This window comes from Hydractinia symbiolongicarpus, chromosome 14 (assembly GCF_029227915.1).
Source record: "Hydractinia symbiolongicarpus strain clone_291-10 chromosome 14, HSymV2.1, whole genome shotgun sequence".
Classification (NCBI taxonomy): Eukaryota; Metazoa; Cnidaria; class Hydrozoa; order Anthoathecata; family Hydractiniidae; genus Hydractinia; species Hydractinia symbiolongicarpus.
In genome coordinates, this window is record NC_079888.1 from 5987489 (window position 1) to 6006873 (window position 19385).

The following is a 19385-nucleotide window of genomic DNA, read 5'->3' on the forward strand; positions in this document are numbered from 1 at the left end:
GAACTAAAAATAACCTTTTTGTTGCCAAAAAAAATTGCGAGTAAAAATGTAGAAAAAACGGCAAAATTTGAAATTCGAGTAAAAAAATTGGTACTTCGAGTGAAAGCATATTAAGGGTACCAACTATTCTTTTAAAACTTGCATAGGCTTGACATGGTCACAAAAAGTTCTCAGGATTTCGAGTATTTTACCTCTTAAAATGGAAACATTGCCTGATACCACAGATTGTAAATTTAAATAAACGCCAAACAAGTTACATCGAGCCTGGAGGATTTCTTCATGTTTTCACTTAGGTCTGGTACCCAGTTCGAAGCACGGAGTCACCGCAGGTTTTCCACTTTTTTTCTAGAACCAAATTTGAGATTTTCGGCACTTTGAGAATTAAATATTTTTAAGAGTTTAAAAAAAAATCGTCTTATTTTGAAAACAAATTGAGGCCACGTAGTTTTGTAAACTAGAATTTGAGAAACAAGTTGTAAAATACCTACCGTCAGACGAATTTTGAGACTCTTCTAATTTGTGGATTGTGCATTGATCCAACCTTGATTGATCGCAGTGGAGAAACAACCTCGTTTACAGGGCTTATTTCTCTTGATAATGTCCTCGATATCAAAAGGAGAAAAATTTGACTTTGTATGATATTATTTTGTGGTAGTATCAGATGATACAGAAAATTCTTTTGTTATTTTATAAAAATTTCACTGGCAAGTGTTGGGCCAGCTAAACAATAGCAACTCCTTCCACATGAAAGTATATTTCAAAAATTCAAAAATTTACATATATAGCTATTAAAATAGAAAAGAAGAAGTAAAAATTATATTAGGAATACAATCAGTGACTTATTAAGTTCGTTAAGTTCGTATTTGTAACAATGTCGTTTAATATTATTTCCAGTTCTGAATGGACACTACCACAAGTGTGTCAATAACAGATCACGCTGTTCGAGTCGACACACACCGCCTGCCACGTTGACATTGATTCACGTATGCGATGGAGACGTCGTTCTTAACGCATCGACTGCGATGATTGCGTGGAGGTCGTTGATAATCTCTAAACATATTCAATAAAACTTTATCAGGATGGTCAAGAATTCGTGAAAAAGTTAATGTGAGTGAAATTGTAAACCATGTATTCTACAAAAGTACACAATGTTTCAGAAGTTAACAAAGTAGCCTTTAAAAAAACGTCACGGCTTTGTTCGTCACTGCACGCAGCTGCCATTTTTGAGTCACGGACAGACAGCGAAAAAAAATCCACGGGGTAGGCTGCCCGTTATATATCGCATTAAGTGCTTCCGTAACAAACATACGACGGCTACTATTATAGGGATACTTTTTCACGGTCAAGGCAAAATTAGGTCTGCTAGATACATAACTTACCCTTGCGCCTGTCCCTCTCAAACTGTTAAGCTCAATTGAGCATTGTTCGCAACACCTCACAGGTTTCTTACTGGATGCAACAACTGCAGAGAAGGAGGAACACTCGCTACAAAAGATCATCCTAAAAATGAAAAGAGTATTTGAAACAAAGACATTTACCATTATTCACAGGTTGACGCCAGCACTGCTTTTGTCACATCCATCCTTTTAGAATATATCTTTTAAAACAGTTAGATTTTTTTGTTTTATTTTTTTAATTTAGCCTCGGCTGTTAGGGCAAACTTTCGAGTTCAACCTAAATGTTATTAAGTTGTTAAGCATAATATTTAAACTGTACAGGCTTGTACATATTATAAAAAAACAATTTCCATATTATAAAAAACATTTTTTGCCTCCTTAAAAAAACGTTTTTGCAGATTACTTGTTAGACTACCTTACGTTGTTTTAATTTTTTCATTTTTCTTAACTTATATAAGATGTTGTTCTTTTTTTGCTGAGTTTGATCGCAACTGTACTCAAATTTGACTCATGTAAAGATTATGTTTTTCTTTGATAAAGAAAACAAAAGATGTAGAGGGAAGCTTACCCGCAACTTCTGCAATGATGCTAAAATGAAAAATGAAAATAATAAACTTGAACGATTTATTATTATTATTTTATTATCGCAAAAGATTATCTACAGAAACTGAAAGCAACATCAAAACATGATCAATAGAGTATACCTTTCTGACAGTCAGAGAAAATAATTTGTCGCATTTCTTGCAAGACTTCACTTCGCTATCACTTTCCCATTGTCGATTTGATTTGATGGCTTGTTGAACCTATTACAAAGGGATATAAAATCAATCTATTGAAATGACCTGGCAGTGACAACAACAACTATCGACCTTCTTGTCAGGAAAGTGAAACGTCAAGGAAACTGTCCTTAATCGCTTTGTAAAATTATGTCAAAGGTCAGGTCACAGTTGAAAAATAGAAAAAAACAAGTACTTTTTGTTTGCATAATTGGTGACGATCTTAATGAACACTGAACAGACAATAAATAATTGAGAAAAATGTCTCGTTCAGCATTTTACACATACACGTTTTGTTTTGTATTTTATACAACTGACATGGCCAGTTCTGCATTTTATACAACCCATATGTTTGTTCTGTGTTTTATTCAATTTGTTCCGTTCGATATTTTATATAAGTGACTTGCAAGTTTTTTTCGGCATTTCATACAACTTACTTGCAAGTCTTGTTCGGCATTTTATACAACTTATAGTTCGTTCCGTATTTTAGACAGCTTACTTGCATGTTTTGATTCTCCTGTCCAAGTTCTTGCAATGCAGCCAGTGAATGATCCAGTTTTTTATTTGCTTCTGATAATTTCTGCTTCGTCTTTTTGTGTTGTTCTTCAGTAGAAAGAACTCTAAAATACAGACCGGACAACTACTTCATGTGTTTATCACCAGTAATGATAATATTAACATAATTATACATCTTACTACCACTCGATCTCTTCAATAATTCTATTCCTAATATTTTTGTGAAACATCCTATATTATAAACTGTTTTTTTTATATTAACCTTTATGCACATACGAATATCAAATATTATTTCAGAAGAAGAGAAATTCGGTACAATTATGGAGCTGAAATATAACCGTTATTATTATTATTATTTGGACTCGACTGCCTGTGGTTTATACCACAATTAAAATTGACGATTTCGTGTAGTCTGCTACATACTACCAGTAAACAACGGCGACTTTAAACAATATTTAATGATAGTGAAAGATCTTATATATAATTAATATAATAAAAAAATATTAACCGATTATTTCCGATCTAGGGAGGATGTTTATAACGTTTACACGATGCAAAGCTACTTTACCTGTCTAACAATGCCCTTTTCTCTTCACTCGAATTTTGTATTTGGGCTTCAAGTACTAAAAATAAAAAGCGAAGTTATCATCACAAGTAGCGACAAATGTGAAATACGAACAAATAGGAGAGTGATGCACACATCATGTCATAGAACTTAATTTTTTTTAGATCTTTTGATGCAAAAAAAGGCTTTTTAGAGTAATCATACCAGTAAGATCTCTTTTTAATTCACTATTTTCATTTTCTGATGTTTTCAATTTCAATTTGTATTCAGATATTCTTCGATCACGATTGGTTACTTCCTGTTCAAGTTTTGTTATGCTATTTGTAACTGTTGATATCTCATTATTTAAACGAATCTCTAATTCTTCTTTTGACTTTAACATGTCTGCCGTTTTAGTTTTTGATTGGTCCTAAATAAAAAATAGTAAACATTGATTGGTTATTTAACAACAATAATACACCACACAAGTTTATGGTTGGTTGATAAAAATAAACAAAAAAACAACAAGGATTACCAAGTTGTTTTTTAATCTAATAGATTCTTCACGAAGAACTTCTTGAACTTTTAATGAGTTCTGTTTTGATTTCTCGTGAGCTTCAACCTCCTGAAAATAAATAAACCAATAAGTAGTTAGAGATACATGCAAGAGTGGAAAAAAAATACAATGGATGTTGTATGATGTTTAGAATGAGATTTGTTTATCCCATCGGTTCTGCAAAGGCAACAATGCATGCACGAATTTCATTTGTAATTTGTGTTGTTGTCATACTTCATCAATTTAAACTCACCATTGATATACTTAAACACGAAACAAGAACTTAATAAGACCTATGGAACTAGCTTATAAGAATTTGCGCTGATGAGAATGCAAAGAACTCACCGAATGTGAATAAGAAACAAAGAAATTCAGAGGTTCAATGGAATGACATGAAATGAAGAGTAAATACCTGATCAAGTTTAGTTTGTTTTTCAAGAATCTCATCTTGCATTTTAGATTTTTCTTCTGACGATATTTTTTCTTTTTCTGCCATTTCACTGGTTAACTAAACAAAGCAATCCATTTTCCAGGGTAAATGAATTTTGAGTAACCCAGTATCTGCTACTACCCTTAATGAGATTTGAGGTGCATGCTGGCGATGGGTAGTTTAAATGAAAGAAACATCACAAATTTTAACAAAAAGAATTCCTTTTCCTACCTTGGTTACTTCTTCAACCTTAGTTGCAACATCGACTTTTAATTCCAAGATTTCTTTTTCCAACTCACTCCTGTAACAAAAGATATCTTTCTCAGCAAAATGTTCAGGCTGCACGCCAACCAAAATAAAAAAATTGGTTTCGTGGCAGTATTTGCATCAATGTTGTCTAACGTCCCTGGAAAAATCTACAGGAATTTACCCGTTGCTACTCGCTATTTCCACTTTGGTACAGACAGACTTCTTTCTTGTGCACAAACAGACAACATACGGTAAGATAATATTCAGAACACTCTATACAAACCTATCATTTTCAACAGTCTTTTTTTCCTCCTCCAGCGTCGTCTTTAAAAGTTCCAAAGCATTCTAAAAGGAAATTAAAAATACACAATCTAGGCTAGAGTGTGATTTTAGTGAAGTACGTTGCGAGAGTGTAGACCAACCTTTTCGTTTTCAAGGTTAGAATGATCAGTTTTAAGATCTCTCAGGTCTTTGTTTAACTCTTCGATTGTTTCTCCAAGCTTGTTTTTTTCCTAATAATTAACAGTATCAGGAATAATCACATTATAATCACACAAACAACCAATAGAAACCCTTTCCTACATAAAACTTTATAACGCAAGGATGTTTTTAAAAAAGAAAAGACAGGAGAGACGTTTTTTTTTACCTAAATGCTGGTTAACTTTTCTGTACGCACAACAAAAGCTGAAAATACTAGAAAGTCTAAATTCTGTCGTTGGATAGAAGATGGATACCAAATATGGGAGCACAACAGCAACGACGACAACAACAACAACAGCAACAACAACAACAACAAAACAAAATATATACCTCAGTAAGGTTATTAATATTTGTATTTAGTTCATTTTCTTTCTGCTCAAAATTTTTCGACTGTTCTTCTTTTTCTGTTGTCAAAGCTGTCATTTGTTGATTACAAACCTGCAAATGAACGCATAGAATACAGATCAGAAGAATTTATTTATAATTTCAGAAGACGATACACAAGGAGTAGCTCCACATGTATAATATAAAAGACGACGACAGGTAACAGTTAAAATTTATGTTTCTTAAAAAGTTTCGTCATTGCTGCTTCAAGAGGTATTAACTTCAATAATCCTCTGTATTGAAAAGTATATGTACCTGTATCTCATCTTGTATGGAAGCTATTTGTTCATTTAACTTCGAAATCTGCCCACTTTGATCCTAAACCAAAGATAAAAGTAAACACAAAGTTCTAGATCTCCGCAACTGCTGTGGAGGGTTGCCACTTTTTATAGAGCTGAATTTTAGAAGGTTTGAGGACTTACAATTTCATATTTTTCCAAAGAAATTGAGAATATTTGGAGATATGCTAGAAGTAACCACAACGAGTAAAGAAGAAATTATTGGTGCACCCATGTAGCATGCATTTAAAAAAAAACGCGTAGAAAACCACATAGTTTTTAAAAGGAAAATTGAAAAGATTTAGGGAAAAAGTGGTTTAAAAGTCTACTTTATGAAAAAAATTGAGGAGTTTTGAAGAGATGTAGTAACCCTGTAGTAGAAGGTCAAACAGGTACTTCATGAATGAAATGTTACCTTAGTAGCTTCTTGTAATCTACACAACTGAATTTCGTAATTTTTACAACTATCACAAGGTTTGTTTAATTCTTTCTCGGCAACCTAAACAGAATTCCTGAAGAAAGTCAATCGAATGCAATATGTTTTCAAAAAATATGGCAAGGTAAACAAGGTGATAGACGTATAAGGGTTTAAACAACAAAAATTGGACAAAAATTGAATCTGTCTTAATTTCAAAATCAAACTAACTCTTATATCCACATTGGGTTTAAGTTACATTCGAAGAGATTAAAAAAAGAAACAAGAGAAAAAAAACAAACCTCGAGTTTCTTCTGTACATCATTCAAAACTTCATCCTTTTGTTCCAGTATGCTTTCCAACTTGGCATGTTTCGTTTGCCATGATAAAATCTACAAAATTGAGATATCGTTAGACGAAGCTAACAGCTGTAATACATACAGTACTGAAGAGAGGAGTTAAAAACATTTCTTTCCAGTACTTTTAAACGGCAGAAAACTCCCTATTTCGATTTCAATGTTGACAAAAGTCTAATTTCTTCTTAAAATTTTTTGAAGCTGACAGATTTTTGAATGCTTGGCACGAATTCAGGAAATCTGCTCATTTTAATTAAGGTAAAAGCAGCCATGGTATCCATGCATAAAGCTTAGAACAAAACACTATCATGTGCTGCATTTATTTTCAACATGTGATAACTACCTCAGTATCTGCTTCATTTCTTTTCGTAATTTCTCCTTCCAAATTGATCTAAAAATAAAAAAGATGGCAGTTACAGAACCAACTATTTGAAATTGATGAAATTCAGATTATTATATTTGTATACAGTAATGTTACAACTGAAGGCTGCTTGTTTAAAAGTTAACCATCTACTGAATAAATAATTCAGTAAATCTTTTTCACCAATTCGACACCAACTCGACAAGGTATCCAGTTGTATACAGTCATGTTACAACTGAAGGCTGCTTGTTTGAAAGTTAACCATCTACTGAAGAAATCTTTTTCACCAACCCGACAAGAATTATAATAATAGTTGAATTCTCTCAATATGTGTATCAAAAACTTTAAAAGTAGCAGAAATTAATTTCTTTCATGTCCACAAACTTATAACTAAATTGATTTTTAAGTCAGATTAAAATCGAAGTGAATTTGTGCATTTTTTAGGCCCCAAACGCCAACAATTAAACATATTATTAACATTTGTTAATCTGAGGATGTAAAGCATTTATACATTAAAGCCACACCCCAACGTTTTGTTTACCTACCTTTACATCTGATAGTTGATTATTTAAACTATCAATTTCTTCATCTTTTTTTATACATTCTTGCGTATGTTTGCCTTCTACATCTTTTAGGTTTAACTAAAAAAATGAAAAATAAATTTTAAACTTTTTCACATCTAAAAAAAGGTGTGTTATAAGTTTTTTAAAATTCATCTTGTTTTTATAAAAAGCAGTCACTCACTTTCAACTGGTTACACTGTGATTCACATTCAATTTTTACAGCTGCTATTTCTTCTTCTTTTGTCTTGATTTGTATGTTCAAGTTTTCAACTTCACTAGTTAGTTCACTCTATGAATTCCAAAATAATTATTCTAGCATGCATTCTAGCATAGAAAAAAATGTTTATCCTCTGCACATCAAAGTGATTGTCACAGATCAATCAGAAAGATGCTACTCACCTTTTTCTGCAATAATTCTGTTTCAATGTTTTCCAGTTGTTGCTTTTCCGTCTTCAACTAAAATTCAATTGAAAATAATGATAATAAACGCTACAACATATAATCACATGATAAGCAAACAAAGTCGGGTATAATCAAGAATAATTTGAAATATATTAATTGAACAACAACTGAGTGGGGGATATGAAAATGCATCTGGTTAAAAAATACAAAAGAATTGTAGTCCAGAAAGTTGATAAAGTTTCTATGGAAGCTTAAACAATCTATCGAGCCTAAAAATTCATGTCCAACAGTTCATTCATAGCTTGTAGCATCCTACCAGTTCAAGATTGTTTTTCACTTTATTCATTTCCAATTTTGTGTTTGATAATTCTGTTTGTATACCATCATATTTTGACGTCATAGCATTCATATCTTCTTTACTCTGAGCAATCTTATTGTTCAGAGCTTCTTTCAATTCTTTCAAGCTGCTGTTGGCATGCTCTAAGTCTTTTCTAACGGAAGCCAAATCCACACCCTAACACAAAGCATGTTACAAAAATCATCCAGGATAATTAATTCCAACTACATTGCTATTTCTAATCTAAATTTGCAACTTTTTGATTTTTAATGTCTGAGCGGGTTACAACCTTCAGGATGACACACAAGCTAGAGAGGCAATTTCAAGTTTTCCTATTGACTTGCAATTAATATAGATCATAGAAATATACAATACTACTAGCTTCTACAGAAAGAGAACAAAGAATGCAACCTAGCCGAGGAAAGTGAATGTTTTTTTCATATTGGTAAGGTCTAGAAAAGGGGAAAGTTCACAGTTACTTGGTACAATCAAATCTTCTTGGAAATTTTAAAATATTTTAAAACAAGATTAGTCAAAAACGCAAACTAATTTTCCAATATGTAGTAAAGAAATTAGGAAAATAATATGCAGCATAGGTTAAGAAGTGAATAAAAATATTTTTTCCAAAATTAAGAGGCGGCTCCAAATGAAAATTCTTGTTTCAACAGATCAAAATTCAGAATTTTTATCACAAGCAATGTACACCTACTACTTACTTTCAAGTTCAGTTGTTCTTGCAAAGAAGAAATCTTTAACGTCATTTCTGATATTGATTTATTTTTGGTGTCAATCCATGATGCTTGCTGTGTTTGTTGATGATCACAACTCTTTAATTCTTCTTGCAACTAAGACAATAAATGTAAGTTTGTCTGTCACGCAAAATGGTACCGCGAGTAGCGATACTCGTGCAACACGGTATAAAAAGGACCAGCAAACCCGCGGACTTTTCCACAAGCAACCGGCTAGAAGTAGAAGAGTATTGTGACATATCTGGAATGCAAGGAAATGCATTCTACAAGAATCACAGTGCGAGTATTGTGTTGCAGTAACCAATCATAAGATGCTTACTTTCACCGTTTGCTCTCTCAAAGTTTTAATTTCATCTACATTGCTTAATATAATCTTCTTTTTCTCTTCAAGATTTTTGTTTAAAGCTGTCTTTGTGGCGGTGGACTCTGATTCAAGTATAAAGAACTGTTCATTCTAAAAACATAAGAACCATTATTTAGAAACGAGTAAAAAATTTTTAATAATAAAGAGGTATTATTAGATGATTTCACAAAAACAATTTTGTTGTGTTAATTGAAGTTTCTAAAATCTTATTCTAGTCCTAGTGTAGTGGCTTAGTTTTAAAGTGTTGTGTTCAGGAACCAAGCCCCTCTTGTTCAAATAACATAGTTATTGAAGATACATGTGTCAACAAGTTATTCCTAACCCTGATTTAGGTGTAGGCGGTAAATACTAGGAAAGGTTAATTAACAAAGTAGCCCCTCTTTGGGACTGCAGCCGACTTTTTATAGTTAAACGAATTTTTACTCTAGAACGCAATTAATACAAACTGGCTTCGCTTTTAAGGACTTACAATGCATAGATATAGAACTCATTCAGAAATGTCCATTGCAAAGTTTTCAAAAGCACGCACCTTTGCTTTCACTTCATCTTTTAAAGTGACAACATTTCCTTCTGCAGCTTGCAGTTGGAAGTCCCGTTCGTGCAACAATTTTTCAATCTTGGAATAATCTTGCTGGAATTTCTGTAGCTCGTCTGCTGTGTTGACTTTTTCTTGTCTGATAAGTTCAATTTCATGTGTGTGTTGTTTTACTTGTTCTGCCATCGTTTTTTCAATAGAGGAGGTGGCTTCAAGAAGTTTGTCCTGAAATTATAAAAGCTTTTCAGAAAAAACAACAACACATTATTGTAAAGATTAACGTAACAGCGGGTATTTCTAAGGTTGCTTATTTTTTTTACTCGTCTAACTTTGTACTAAAATTTCAAAAACGTCAGGTAGCGCTCCCTGTAATGAGTTTTTCCTCAGTATATGTTCAGGTTTTTCGTCAATCCAAACTTTATGTATGTACACAACCACAAGAATAATAAGGTACAGGTTATATTTTTAAAAAGTATTTGTTAAAAGGTGTGGGGTGAAGGATGGATAACATTAAAGAAATAACCTTTTCCTGAGTAAGTTGTTGAATGACAGTTTGCGTACCTTCACCTGCTTCTATCTATAACATCCAAAATAAAGATGCAACATTTATCAAATCGAGTATTTTAAAAAGTTTATCTTGAATAAATCAGTAATATACAGACAAGTTGTGTTTTTAGTCTGTTTTGCCAAAAAAATTTATTAAAAATTCATCCAATAATGTCCCCTTGTTCCCTTTTCGGACCATTTTTCAAAGTAAATAAAGACAATATGGAATAGCAAAACATACAGTGCACAATGATAGCCTTGTGGTAGAGCGTTCGCTTTTAGTGCGGAACGTCTGGGGTTCAAACCCTGGCCAAGTCATGACTGAGACTATAAAATTATGAAGCTACCCTTTCCGCTTAGCGCTTAGCATGAGAATAGGATTGATATCTTAGGTGGTTGTCTAGCTAAGTGATTTCTGTGCTTGCACGACTTTTGAAGCTCAAATGGGAGCTTTAAAAGCACTAGGACCCCCTTCCCATGACCCTCGTTTATAGTAGTACCAATAGGATCTGAAGAGGTCATCCTGGGTAGGTTTTTTCCATAATAACAATAATATTAAAACTTTAAACACAACATACTCTTGCGACTAATTCAATCTTTTCTTTTTCCAGTCTGTTGACTTCTTCTTTTTCTTTGGCAACGTTACTCTCTAAATCTTTAACATTTGATGACAACAATATATTTTTATAGGTTTGTTCTTCAAGTGATGTTTTCATAGAATGAAGTTCGTTCTCCAGTTTTTCCTTATTATTATTCTAGAAATAAATAAAATATTTGATGCAGTATTGAATTTTAAATTGGTTTTATTATAATTTTTATTGTAATATACTTTAAAATACTTATATCTGCCATCACCTGATCAGCTCTTGAAAAAAAAGGTTGCATGAATCTATATTATAATACCCGTATACGTCTGTCTGTCTGTCTGTCTGCCACGCAAAAGGTAGCTTAGCTGCGCAATAGCGAGAAGCACGCAATGCGGTATAAAAAGGACGGACGAACCCCTGGATTTTCCCCGGGCTAACGACAAGTTTTTTTCCAATTTTATCCAGTTGCTGCATCCAAGACAGAAAAAACCCATTTACTTTACATAAATTAATTCCTCAACATTTCTTTTAGTAACAAAGTTTTTTCGACCTACGTGGATTATGCACTACACAAAGAAACTGCAACATAATGAACGACAACTATAAAAAAATGACTTTACCTCATTAGACAGTTTGAGTTTCGAATCACTAATTCGTTTCTCACATTCTGAAATAATACCATCTTTTTCTTTGATTTGTGTATTTAGTTCGTTTATCTGACGTTGCAACTCTAAAGTTTGCTGTTGTTTTTCTGCGATTTGTTGTTGTGACAGAGTGGATGCATCTGAAGCACTGGTGATTGCTAGTTGCAAACTATAAAAAAACAAAAATAATTCAAATGATTTAATCGGGAATTAATTTTAATGGGTAACTAAATTTTGACCTCTTTCATTAATATTTTGCATTTTATGTTGATCGTATTAAATAAATTTTGGGGTGGTTAGTGGTGGTTTGTGGATAAATTCCATCCACCCGTCCTTTATATACTGCATTTCGAGTCTCGCTACTTAAAGCACCATTTTGCAAAACATTTTAAGACAGGGGATTATTTGTAAGGTTAAAACTGTGTAAAACCGTGAGTGTGGCTAATTCTGACTAGGATTTTTTTAACATTCGAAAAAGTTATAAGAATAATAACACGATGACACCATTCAAGATAAGTTCATTATATTAAAAACAAAAAGTTACGTCTGCAATTATAACGAATTCATGATGTCATGAGATTGCATGATGATATGATGTCAACAATAAAAATTATTATTGAATAGAACAAACCTGTTTATTTGCTCATCTTTTGCTTCTTTAGTCAATGTTAACTCTTTAACAGACATGTTCAAACTAAAACAAAAATAAACCAAAAAATGTATTGCTTGGATAAATACCCAGGTTTTTCTGTCCTTGATAACATCACTTTTCATGCTACCGCACCATAAATCATGCTGACACATAATGCATATTATTAATGTGGAGACTAGTGATTAGCCTGTGGAAAATGCCCACCCTCAATATTCTGGTCCTCCGTCTATGATTCTGTTGTATTCCAGACATCTGTTTCACATATCCTTAGCACGAAGTAGTGGCTTGGCTAACACTTTAAACAAAATACAGTAGTTGTTGGCACATAGAAAAATTCATGGGATTTCTTTTGTTCACACTCTGGGCATCAGATTTTTGCAGTTTCGTGCTTCGTTACCATAAAGTCATGCTTCAGTTATTAATATAGGTGATATTTATATAATCTATTTAATAATCAACCATGGAGTTCGACTTTCTTTTCAGAGGAATAGTGTAGGCAGGAATCTTGTTTTTAAGTTTCATACAACATTTTGAAAAATTCTGCAAATCTTAGGTTAGGATAAAGTAATTCAAAGTTTACCACACTATCCAAACAAGCTGCAGTGTGATTAACATTATTAGCCATATGTTGTTACGAGTTTGTTTGCACCTGGTAATTTTATTGACTGCAGACCGAATCCCACTCACTCGCCCTGAAGTATGTAAGCAATGTACAAAGTAGTGCCCAATAATCTTACGGTGAAGGTTTGCCTACAACTCAATTTGTCTACTCTTTGATTGTATTAGTTGCTTGTAACTTTATTGAGTGGAATTTGTATAGTAAAAGGTTTCCAGTTTGCTTATAGTGTTGGATTGGCATATGTTGGGAATGTGATGTGGCAACTTTTGTGCTTGTATTTTTCTTAGATAGGTACAGGGCTATTAAAGAAAATAAAGTGTAACTGTACAAGAAGCAATAAATGTAAAGCAACACATGTTATACCTTGCAATCTCATTATTTAATTGATCAACTACTGATTTGGATTCCGCCTTTATTTTCTCTATTTCTTCCTTATTTGTTTTCTGCAGATGTAACGTTTGTTCATTTAGCTTTGAAATTTCGTTCTGTAAAGTGACAATTTGGTCAGACGATGGTCTACAAAAAAGAACAATATTTTGATAATTAATCTAACATTTTTTGAAATGAGTGTCACACAAAATTCATACAACATAGGTTTTGTTGTTCTTTATTTATCTTCTTTTATTGCTACCTTTGAAGATTTTAATCATACAAATTAAACATCATCAAACAAAAAATGTGTACCTTGCTTGAAGTTGTTCCTCAATTTTAGAAGTTTCCAGTTTTCCTTCCCGAAATTCATTCTAATAATACACAACAGTAAGACATCAAACACTTTAAGGGATGTGGTACTTCAGTTAATAGAGGGTCAGAATTTCAATTAGGTTCAAACCTTGTTACAATCTGCATTCTTTTCAGAATGCAAAATTAATTCTGCACTGAAAAATAGAGTCCAGGCGATAGCACCGATACCTGCTCAAGTTATAGTGTGTGTCATATGCTTGTCATTAACTTAAAAATAACATCAACCAAGTGTTTGCATTGTGTCAACCAAAACAATTTACCTGAAGAAGTTTAAAGTTATCTTCAGCCGCTTGTCTTCTTTGTCTCTCCTCCTCAGCTTCATTTTGATACACTTGCATTTGTTGTTTCTATTAAACATCACATAAAATCATACATGAAGAAGAATTTAAAAATAACAAACATCCATACAGGGAAAATAAAAACACATAGCAACATAAAATTAAAAACACCTACTAGTTTGTCATGTCTCTCCTTCGTGGTGTTGTAATCAGCAAATTTTAATTCTTCCTTTAGTTTCGTATTTTCTTGAACAACTGAAAAGTATTAGTCCGTTACAACATATGAAGGGTAATTTTGGAAAAAAATGTAATTCACTAGCTTTACACAAGCCAACGCATTAGGGCAGGGTAGCCCTGAAACCATTTGATCTTGTAATAATTTTTTTTCCAGAAGTGATCTAAAGTGTCCGAAAGTCACTAGAATTTTAGATATAGTCTTACTAAAATGGTAACCAAGATCAATCATCCTGCAGGTGGCAGGGAATGCAAGGGTTAATAAAATAATTAACACAAGTACAGTTAGCTTCTAGTAACTCAAACATTGAATAACTCGAAATTTTCATTATCTCAAACTTTTTTCTTGGGTCCCTTGAACTTTTGTTAATATTTTCTTACAAGAAACTTTTTCATCGCAGAGATTTCACATTTTTCTGGTAAGTGTTGTCCCACCTCTTGAAAAAATTGCTTTAACTCGAACAATAATCTCATTGAAGACTAAAATGTGACTTAACGAGAGCTTCGTTTAACTAGAACATTCGTTAAGTTGAACTATTTCCCTTGGTCCCTTGGAGGTTCAAGTTACAGTTACAGTTAGGACTGTATGTACAAAATTTTGAAAAAAAACACCATTTACAACCAGAAAGTTGTGTGGCGGCTTGTGTGTTTGTTTTTTAGTAAAAAATAATTACCTTGCAGATACCCCTCTTCAGCAGATCGTAATTGTGATGTAAATTCTTCTTCTACTATTCCTTTCTCCTAATAAATATTAGAAAACATAGAGCATAAAAGAATTTTTGTAAATGAAATAAATTCTACTTAATTCTTTTATTTTTTTGATTTCTCACACCTTGCTTTTTGATTTTCATACTTTTATCAAAATTTTTCCTGCAGCATAGTTTCAATTTTATATACTGTTTGTAGAGGCATATATATATCCCATGAAGTAAAACTGACATTACAACTCAGGTGACTTGTGGTGTGACCCCACAAAGTTCTTATAAAGAAGAATATCACTGTTATCACGGTCTTGTTTTGCAGGTGTGAGACGGAGACACGTGTTTCCAGTTGTAAGAAATTAGCAAAATATGCTTCTTCTGTCTTTTTATAAAAATGACTTTTCTAACTACACATGGTAACAACTGTCACCAGGATTATAAAAACTAATCTTAGGTCTCTTGCTATGTGTCCTAATATATGTAGTCGTACATACACTCATTTACATATTTCACAACCCCTTAGGCAAGTAAAATATACGAGAACTAAAAAACAAGCGAAAAAAACAATATTTTTCGAGAACAAGTGCAATAACTAGTTTATCATATAAACCATGCACAAATCATTGTAATTTGATATACTCTCCAGATAATTATTCAATTTCAATCACAGTTTATGAGGTTTAGCAGTGAAATATTGTTTATGTCACGCGTTAATAAAATTAAATGAAAATAAATTTTAGAGTAATATACACATTTCAATTCGAATTAGTTAAAGTTAAACAATTGAATTAAACACAAAACTCCCTCAACGTGCTATAACATATAACCTCACTAACCTAAAGTCATAGTTAAACTCAAAATCAGTAGAGAGCAGACTTCTCTTTAATAACTTTGTTGCAACAAAAGGACAATTGAACTGTGAATATTTATGATTGATTGACTTTTTATAAAGAGAAAATTATGGAACAAATTTACCGGCAAGTTCTTTTTTTTCAAGAAAACAATAACTTTACTGAGCGAGTTTTTAACCAATAAAAAGAAAATATCAGCTTTTTGCACGCTATTTCAGCCAATCAGGAAAAAATATCACCTTTTTGCACTGTAATTGAAAAATAAGTAAAAATTCGTTTCTCGGTAGAAAAAAGATATATAGCATATTCTGTCTAGATTAGCATATCACAGTGCGAGAAAAACTCTAACCATATGATAAAAGATTGATATAGAAAGTTTCAAAATATAACAACGTTTTATGTATGTCTTTAGTAACATAACAAACCCAAAAAACATCAAGATTGAAGGTTGCAATGACAATGTTTTTATTTTTTATACAAACATGCAATAAGAGAAATGTCCAGTTAATCTCCTGTCCTTTGTCAAAATCTTAAAAAATATGGCCATGTTTCATAACTGACTTTTTTATCAGCTAGAAACAAGATTCTATGCACCTTTATGCTCTCTACTACTCTTTTTTTAAGCATAAAATAGATGTAATAGAGCCCTGAGATTAAGGTTGATGAGTTTGTAACTAAAAAAAATAACCAAAATTATCAAATAAATGCTTTTTATTTAAAAGAATGTTTATAGAATATATAACACAAATTATGGGCATTACCACCGTTTTTAAGGTGTTTTTAGATGAAGATGTATCAAGCCGGATAAAGTTTAATCAATTCTTTTTATTCCTAGTTTTTGGGAATTAATTATAAAAATGGTGCATAGATTACATTTTTAAATATTTTCTGAAAAGCTGAAATAATATGTAGATTGATTGTTTTTTTACATAAAAAATTACGATCTTTTGAGCAAAGAATAAAAATTAATATTACATCCAGGGTTACACCCTGATATAAATGACACTGTGTTATATCTGGTAACATATTCTCTCCTTCTTGCTAATAAAACGTGATAATACTGGAAATGTAATAAAAACGGCAACAATAAGAGAATAAATAAATAAAGCTAACAAGAATAGCCAACAAGTTTTCTAGTAGTTAGGAATTTAGAATTTAATTTTAATATGCAGCAGTATTTAGCTATATCTGATGGGTAAATAATTTTTTAAAAAATACATCTGTAAACCATGAAATCAAAGACATGTCAGGTGTCTAGACTTTTTTAATTTACCATTGCAAATTCAAGCGTGATTTTTGTAATTAGAATACAATAATTAGTGCTTTTTAAATATTGACCAATCATTTTATTTGTGATAAAAGGATTATATAAAGTTTACAATAAAAACTGATCAGTTAAAATAGTACTCATATACCTCTTCTAACTTGTCTCTTTCTTTCGACACCTTATCAAGTTCTGTTTGTAACTGCCTGGTATACCATTTCTCTTCCTGGAATGACAAAAAGGACAACTACTTACTGCTTTTTAGAGTCAGCTTAGTGTGTTTAGACCTGTAAATTGATAATGATTATGGTCTGAAACAAATAACATCTGAGGTCCAAAAATAATAACTTGCTTCTATGAAAACAAATACTGAATATTTACCTTTAATGCAGATGTTAAATCTGCCAGTTCTTGTTCCAATAATAAAACTTCTTTTTCAACATCAGGTGCATTCGAAGTCATTGAAATGTCCAGACGTGTTTTTGTGAAGTCCGATGAAGCTGATCCAGAAAGTAAGTCATCTGTGCTACTTTCTGGCAAAGCATCGGTCTAATAAGACACACAAAATATTTTGTAATCGCAATCTACGTCATAAAGGATATAACATTATTCTTTCATCAAAATAATGTTTTTTTGAAAACTGGTGGTTATTGTAATTTTTAATGCAGAAACAATCTAATTCTGAACACCCATTGATAGCTAATTAGGTAACAACAATTGACAATCTCCGGGTTCTTTTGTTAAAAGGGTCGAATGGTATTTTAAAGCATCAGTAGGGAATAGTTTAAGCTGAATAATTGGCTAAAGCAAGCCCTTATTCTTGATATATTACGCTGTTATTTAGGCTAAAGTCCACAAAATTAAGGTGTATATAATAATATAGATATAATTCTTGTTCACGTAACTTGTTAAAAATGATATTTAACGTTGTTTATCAAGTTTCTTAAGAAAACCTTTTTGTATTCAAGATATAGCTTACCTGATCTTCATCATCGTCAACATCTACAAGTTTCTCTTCAGAACTATTTTCACTGTGCACCTTCTCAAAATGAAGTTGAAGCTCTGCTGGACCAGGTAAAGATGTCATGCACATTGGACAGATAAAGCCCTAAAATCAGCAACATAAAATTAGGAACTAAAATTTTTGGCGGAAAAATTTTCGGACAAGATTTATAAAGTCAAAAAATGTATGGGTAAGTCTTTTGAACAAATTTTAACCAAATTTCAAAAGTAATGATTACGGGAAATGACACAAAAAGAAGGTTAGAAGCATTTATAGGTATATATACTCAATCAAAATCTAAGAAAGGGTTTTCAGGATCCAACTTTATAGATAGAGCCTCAGACAAATGTGAAAATAAGGAAAATAATAAGTTCAAAAACTGCATTTTTTATTGATTTTCTGATTACCCTATATATAATTTCTATGCACCAGTCCTTTTTTTAAAAAAATAGAAAAACCAAAATTTTCAAATAAAAAAACTTTTGGCAGACACAAATTTCAGACGGAAAAATTTTCAGACAAAAACAGAATCACAAAGTTTTTTCATTCGAAAATTTTCGTTCTTAATGTATTATTAAACACAGTTACAAACATTCCATTGCAGTGCATATTTGGTGTCAAATTATCAAAGCAAGATTATTGCCAAAACTCTTTTTGACAATATACATTCTAATTACAAAACACATTACTAAGTAGTTGCACTTTTTACAAGAGATGCCATGTCTTTAAATGGCCATACAATACTACCTCAACCGTATAGAATACGTCTAACAACAATATGGTCAATTTATACCCATGAAAGGTAACAAAATAACAGGAATACTTTACCTGCTTGTTTTTGTCTTCTGCTTCAATATTTTCAACCTTTTCGTCAGACGGCGCACTCTTTGTCTAAAATAAAAGCAGGTTAAGAGACAGTGTTAATGTTATAAATAAAAAAACAAGTAAATAAGTAAGATAAATGAACATAGTGGACTCTCTTATCTGGAACACTCTCAATCTCAAACATCTGCCTATCTCAAGTATTTTGTTCCCTCACTGGTATTTCTCTCCCTTTATTCTTTCTTTATAGCAAACCATCTCAAAAAAAATTATCAAAACAATTTTCACGTCTTTTGACAGAGAGAGAGTTCACTGTAGAGACAGAAGAAATTGTATATGTGACAAAAAAACATAAAAAGAAAATCATAAAAGAAAAATTAGTTATGTTTACCGGTGTTTGCTTTCTACCACGTAACCTCGAAAACATGGTGGCTAAAATTTACACTGCCATTATTAAAATATTATATTTACCTATGAATGAAAACAAAAAACACATGAAACATCAGCATTACAAAGCTTACTTGTAGCTGCAACATAGTGTGTTGTAATATCAAGTATAAAATATTAAATTGAAAAACATTTAGGTGATATGCTGAACGGTGCATTTACAGTTTATAGTAACAAGAACTGGAGTAAAGACTGTAAACAATGACATCATTAAATTGCACTTTCTAACTATTGAGTAGTTTCAAGTTTCAAGTCAAATAAAAGAATACAAATGGTTAGATTGAGTAGTAAAACTCAGTAT

At 31.9% G+C, this 19385-nt stretch overlaps 1 protein-coding gene across 1 annotated transcript; it reads right to left on the minus strand.

Annotated features, from left to right (window-relative positions):
* Positions 1 to 738: 738 nt before the first annotated feature.
* LOC130624969 (early endosome antigen 1-like) lies at positions 739 to 19164 on the minus strand. The gene is made up of 38 exons (XM_057440037.1): positions 19029 to 19164; positions 18644 to 18706; positions 17792 to 17920; positions 17194 to 17361; positions 16964 to 17038; positions 14671 to 14737; positions 13938 to 14017; positions 13745 to 13831; positions 13425 to 13483; positions 13104 to 13256; positions 12101 to 12163; positions 11446 to 11638; positions 10817 to 10993; positions 10216 to 10269; positions 9687 to 9917; positions 9113 to 9247; positions 8761 to 8889; positions 8024 to 8221; positions 7705 to 7761; positions 7487 to 7594; positions 7288 to 7383; positions 6725 to 6772; positions 6328 to 6417; positions 6026 to 6109; positions 5588 to 5650; positions 5279 to 5386; positions 4891 to 4980; positions 4752 to 4813; positions 4451 to 4520; positions 4202 to 4297; positions 3769 to 3858; positions 3459 to 3663; positions 3258 to 3312; positions 2673 to 2793; positions 2102 to 2200; positions 1966 to 1985; positions 1380 to 1500; positions 739 to 1050 (listed from the first exon to the last, which is right to left on the minus strand). Exons 1-38 carry the CDS (start codon positions 19062 to 19064, stop codon positions 1006 to 1008), a joined length of 3825 nt encoding a protein of 1274 aa, XP_057296020.1. The 5' UTR covers positions 19065 to 19164; the 3' UTR covers positions 739 to 1005.
* Between the last annotated feature and the right edge of the window lie 221 nt (positions 19165 to 19385).